This window comes from Eptesicus fuscus, chromosome 6 (genome assembly GCF_027574615.1).
Source record: "Eptesicus fuscus isolate TK198812 chromosome 6, DD_ASM_mEF_20220401, whole genome shotgun sequence".
In the NCBI taxonomy this organism is placed as follows: domain Eukaryota; kingdom Metazoa; phylum Chordata; class Mammalia; order Chiroptera; family Vespertilionidae; genus Eptesicus; species Eptesicus fuscus.
In genome coordinates, this window is record NC_072478.1 from 12,902,725 (window position 1) to 12,908,724 (window position 6,000).

The 6,000-nt window shown below is 47.5% G+C and overlaps 1 protein-coding gene across 2 annotated transcripts in view; it reads left to right on the plus strand.

Annotated features, from left to right (window-relative positions):
- TNFRSF10B (TNF receptor superfamily member 10b) overlaps positions 1 to 5,516 on the plus strand; it is a 35,930-nt gene extending 30,414 nt beyond the window's left edge. For both annotated transcript variants that reach the window (XM_054717211.1, XM_028160411.2), the window contains 2 exons: positions 1,186 to 1,261; positions 2,690 to 5,516. In XM_054717211.1, coding sequence (XP_054573186.1) covers positions 1,186 to 1,261; positions 2,690 to 3,006 — 393 coding nt within the window. In that variant the 3' untranslated portion in view covers positions 3,007 to 5,516. The remainder of the gene's footprint in view (positions 1 to 1,185; positions 1,262 to 2,689) is intronic.
- The last annotated feature ends 484 nt before the right edge of the window (positions 5,517 to 6,000 follow it).

Sequence of the window (6,000 nt, forward strand, 5' to 3'; positions counted from 1 at the left end):
ATGCCCCCCACTGGGGACCGAGCCCGCAATCCGGGCATGTGCCCTGACTGAGCATCGAACTGTGACCTCCTGGTTCATAGGTAGATGCTCAACCACTGAGCCACGCCAGTGGGGCACACATTTATTTTTTAAGTATTGTAGCTTATACCTTAGGGTTTTAAAAATTTATAATCATGTTTAAAATAATGACTGTTTCTGCCCCTTTCACAAGTCCTGCCTCCTTGGTTTCCAGAACAGACAATGTTCACAGGTGCTTAAAGAGGTGCGTGTTCGATCTTGACTGGATTTCATTGGGAAGGCCTTCAATACTTCACCTAAAGGAATGATGTTGACTCTTGTTTTCATATAGAAAATCTTATTATGGATGCAGCCCCCTATTTTTGAGGTGTTTTTGAAAAATCAGAATTCATGTTTAATTTTACAAAATGCCTTTTCAGTCTCCATGGAGACAACCTAATAGTTTCATTTCCTTATTTAGATTATCGATATGGTACAGTATTAGTGATCAAAGCACCTCCACCTTCGTGGAAGAAGTCTTACATAGATTTTGCAAAGTGCCCTCATATATATTCTTTTTAAAATATATATATATTTTCATTTATTTCAGAGAGGAATGGAGAGGGAGAGAGAGATAGGAACATCAATGATGAGAGAGAATCATTGATAGGCTGCCTCCTGCATGCCCCCTACTGGGGATCAAGCCCACAACCCAAGCATGTGCCCTTGACAGGAATCAAACCCGGGACCTTTCAGTCCGCAGGCCGACGCTCTGTCCACTGAGCCAAACTGGCTAGGGCTATATTCTTTATTTCAGTCACATACATGCCTGGGAGGGAGTGGTTGTCTCCTGATGGGGTGGGTGGGAATGGACTAGAAAGGGCAGGAGGCAGCTGTGCAGGACGCTGAGCATTTCCATGTCTTGATTGGGTGATGGTTGCTCAGGTGTGTACAGTTGTCAGCGCTGGAACAGACACTTAAGGGGTGAGCGCTACCCCAGGGAATGGGGGCCTCCAGGAGCACAAGGACACAGTCTGAGAGGCACAGCTGGGAGGTTCCTCTTTAATCTCTAAAGAGACTGGGAGGGAGGTGGCCGCCCCAGGTCACACAGCTGGCTGATGGTCAGTCTCACTTCTGGAATCTAGGACTCCTGACTTGAACCAGGGGGTTTTCCACTCTATTTTACAGGGACGGGCAAGCGCAGATGGGTCTCAGATGAGAAGGAAGCTGCTGGTTCCAGCGAACAACGAGAACCCCCTAGAAAGTGAGTGATTTGTTGGGGGCAGTGGAGCAGTGTCCTAACTGCTGTCCCCGTAGCTGTCACAGCAGTACAGAGCCGGGGACGCTGGAAACCGGGGGCCTATGCTGATTGTCACTGGGCCATTAGGACAGTAAATCCCCTCCCCTCCTCTGTCCCTCCACCCGCCTCCTCCCACTGCCCACCATCCCATCTCGTCACAGCGATGTTCTGTGCTGCCCTGTCCTTCTCTCCACCACCTTCCCCCTTCCCTGGCTGCTCAGGGCCAGGCTCCCCTCACTGAGGGCACCTAGGGGGCTGGCGCTGGCGCTGTCCAGCAGGCCCAGGAGACTACCGAGCACCTGACCGCTGGCGAGGCCAGATTTAAAGAGCTGTAATTATAAACCACAGATCAGGTTTTAAATACTAGTACAAAAAAAAGGAATATAAAATATTCCATTGGTAATTTTTTGTTTATTGGTTGCCTGTAAAGATAATATTTTGTAAGTATTGAATTAGTACCAGATAGTATTAAAATTAATATTACCTGTTCCTCTTTATCTTCTTCAATTCAGCTATTAGAAAAATATAAATAAGTGGCCCTGGCTCGCCTTATATTTCTGTGGGTCAGTGGTGTGCAGTGCATTCCACACACGACTCATTGAACCCTCAGTACAATCCCATGAAATGGGTGGGGTTTGCTCTGCTTCCGGGTTAAATTCTTGCTCAGAGTCTGTTTGTCCCCGTCTCACTCTGCCAGTTTGGTGGGTGAGGCCGAGCAGGGTGTAGAGCCAGAGGTTGTCCCCCTCCAGGCCCCCAGCGGACCTTACGCTCAGGATAAGTGCAGGCTCCCTCCTCTGAGGGCCTGTTGCACTACAGTCTGTCCCACTCTCTGTCTCCTACCACATACTCCTCACTCGCTGTATCCATGACGTCCATCTCCCCTCCCAGGTGGCTATCAGCCTTCCCTTAAAGCAGAATTCTCTGTTGATCTTGACTCTCCAAAGTGCCATGGCCACAAGTGCGGCCCAGACTGGCCTGATTCTAGTACTGTATACTGATGGGAAGCAGGTAAGGGATGAAGAGCAACAGGTAACCACCAGGGGGCGCTCCAGTATACAGCTGCCCTTTTTGTTGTTAATCCTCACGGGAGGATATTTTCCCCATTGATTTTAGACTCTAAAATTTAGATGGAAGGAAGGGAAAAGACACAGAGAGAGAAACATGGATGTGAGAGAGACTATCAATTGGCTGCCTCCCACATGCGTCCTGACCAGGGCCTGGGATTGAGCCCGCAACCGAAATACATGTCCTTGACTGTAATCGCACCCAAGACCCTTCACTTTGTGGACTGACAATCTCACCACCAAACCAAACTGGCTAGGTCTACATCAGCCCTTTTTGCAGGGTTTCCTCCACCTCACCTGACTGTCTCTGTGGCTTTCTCCCATCTAGCCCTGAGGGAGTGCTTCTATGAATTCTCAAAGTCCGTGCCCTTTCCTCGCTGGGAGCCATTCATGAGATCGGTGGGCCTCACAGACAATGATATCTTCATCGCCAAAGCACAAGCGTTAGACCCCGGGGATGGGTTGTATCAAATGCTGACCTCCTGGCTCAACACCAAGGGGAAGGCTGCCTCAGTCAACACCCTACTGGAGGGCTTGGAAAAACTGGGGGAAAGGCATGCCAAGGAGAGGATTGAGGACCACCTGGTGAGGTCCGGAAAGTACGTCTATGAAGGAGGTGAAGCAGGTCCTGCTGTTTCCCAGTGAAAAGGTCTCTCTTTTGGAGACCAAAGCTTTCCTAGTTTACCTTTTCTCCTGAAAAAGAAATAAGACTGGACACTATATGCCTGGCCAGTGCGGCTCAGTGGTTGAGCATCAATCTGTGAATCAGAAGGTCATGGTTCTATTCCCTGTCAGGGCACATGCCCAGGTTGCAGGCTAGATACCAGCTGGGGCTATGTGGGAGGCAGCTGCTCGATCTCTATCCCTTTCCCTTCCTCTCTGACATCAATTAGCTTGGAGAAATTTCTCTTCAAATTGGCTCATAGGCCAACAAATGCTCAACCTCTGAGCCACACCAGCCAGGCCTGGCACTTTTTCATTCTAATAGACTTCCACTTTTTTATACTTGTTATTTAATGTTTTGTATAATCTAACTGTGTTGTTATGTGTCCAGCTACTTGCCTAACTGTGATAGGGCTCTTTTTTATTTTTGAAAGTTTGTTCTTGTATTATTATTATTGTTTATTATTGTATTATTTTCTGTAAACTTATTTTTACCCCACCCTGTATATATTTGTATGTTTATGAGTATGGAAAACTTTTTGGAAATGTATTCACTAGGTTGATCTCATGTGTTAACCTAAATGGGAGAAGGGAACAAAGTTGCAAAGGAATCACCGCACCTCTGGGGATGGTGCTAGTGGCTCCCAGCTCCCTCAGAGGCACTTTGAGCTTGTCCAACTTCTCCAGCAGGGTGGGGAACGTCCGGCCAGACCAAATGGTTTTTAAGGCCAGAAACACCATTTGGTCTGGCCCTGCCAAAGGCAACCACAAGTGGAACTTGAAATTCAAGAAATCTAGTTTTTTTCATAGCAACATAAATTTATATTAAGCAGATCGTAATAATAATGTACATTTTGAGGGACAAGCAAGAATGTCCACTACAGGACGTTCATAAAATATACTTTAAGTACACCGCAAAGGTTCTAGAACATTCCAAGTGCTGTAGGCATTTGGATGATAGAACTTCCTCAAGTACTGGCAGCTTTGTCCAGGGCAGTATCCAGTACATGACGGGACAGACATGTATGCTTCCCGTCGGCTGCCCCTGGTCTGTGTGCCGGTATTGCGGTGACTCCGAGGACAGGCAGCGCCGGGCAGCCTGGGAGTGTACGGCTGTGAAAGTGTTAACACACTGTGGCAAAACTACTGCGACCCAGTGATGATGAGACGGGGTGCGATGAGATGATTTCTCGCGACATGGATCACCTTGCCTCTAATAATTGACAACGATGTTGTCGACTTCTTTGCTGACACAGATGACAGCTCCAATCCAACCTTTATCCACATGTCCACGATCAACAATTCTCAAAAAACCCCAAAACTGAATCTCAGGGGCAGATTAAGGACATTCCAGTACAAAGAAAAGACCTCTAGAGCCGATGATACAAATGCTGGATATGTTTCAAGTCCAAGAAGCAAGATTAGAACAGCGATCAAAGCAAAATCATTGTGTTGCTGGCGACACACCCACTGGATAGTTATGGAAACTTAAGGGTGTGACGTCCTACAAATGGCGACTACAAAGAAAAGGAAAGTTAACGCAGAGTGTTACGACAGCGGACATAACAGGCATTATCCAACGGGCCGTTTTCGTTCGTGGGATAACTGCAGAGTTGGACACGGGAGAGGGACTGCTGTCAGTGGAAGCCACGCAGGGCACTACACGAGGGGAGGACTTGTTTGAGAGACTGTTTTAGCAATGAAAAATGTTGAGCTGACATTCGAAAAGTTAAGAGGCCTCCTTATAGATGTAGGAGCTGCAACCATGGTTGAATTGCATCCGTCAAGAAAGAACTGAACTGTCTCAGTCTTGATCCAAGTGATTTAACTATAAGCCACTGCATCAGACACCAAGAGTCTCGGTGCACAGTGGGTGCGGCTCAACAACAATATGTCAACAGCAGTGTCATGCATACGTTTTGTCAAAAGCAGAGGGTTTAGCCTTGGCCAGTTTTCCTCAGTGATTAGAGCATCGGCCCGCTGAGGGAACGGTCAAGGTTTTGATTCCCAGTCAAGAGCATGTTCCTCAGTTGCAGTTTCTTTCTTTTTTCTTCAGTCCTCACCTGAGGATAGTTTTCCATTGATTTTTAGGGAAAGTGGGAAAGAGAGGGAGAGACAAGAGAGAAATATCGATGTGAGAGAAACACATCAATTGGTTGCCTCCTGCATGTGCCCCAACCAGGCCTGGGCCAGGGAGGAGCCTGCAACTAGGTATGTGCCCTTGATCGGAATCGAACCCGGGACCCTTTGGTCCATAGGCCGTCGTTCTACCCACTGAGCAAAACTGGCGAGGGCCCTCAGTTGCAGTTTCAATTCCTGGTCCTGGTCAGGGTGCGAGAGAGAGAGGTAACCAATAGTTGTCTCTCTCTCTCTCTCCCCACTCACCCCTCCCTTCCACTCTCTAAAAAAAATCAGTGGGAAAAAAATATCTTCACTCCATGGGTGAGGATTTAAAAAATAAATTAAAAAAAAAAAAAAAGCAGAGGGTTAAACAACCACCAGTTTAAGGAGTTACTGAATGACCTTGACTCTGAGTACGTGACCTTGTTTATCACTGTGAGTGTGGTGGCTGAGTCCCATGAGGTTTTATGAACTGCGGGGAAGTCAAGCAGTTCTGTTCCCAACCTCGATCCTTGTCTTCTCATATACATGAATTTATACGAGAGGCCTTGACTGTGCTGTGAAAAGCCAATGTATTAAAGCAATGAAACCATGTGCCTTTATTAAAGAAGCAAAGCAAGCAAACCTATGCACCTGGCTTATGAAGCGTTGACGGGCTCTCAGCCAATCGGAAGAGCCAGTTGGGTGGGGGTCCGAGGCGTTATACACCCTCCTGTCTATAGGTCTCAGAATTCCTCTGCTGACTGTTTTGGTACGGATTCATTCCCAAGGCCCCTTTTTACTTTGCTGTGGCCTGCCCAGAATTCATGACCAGCACCTGGCAACTTTATCGTGCCCAGCCTAAGGCTGCTGGCT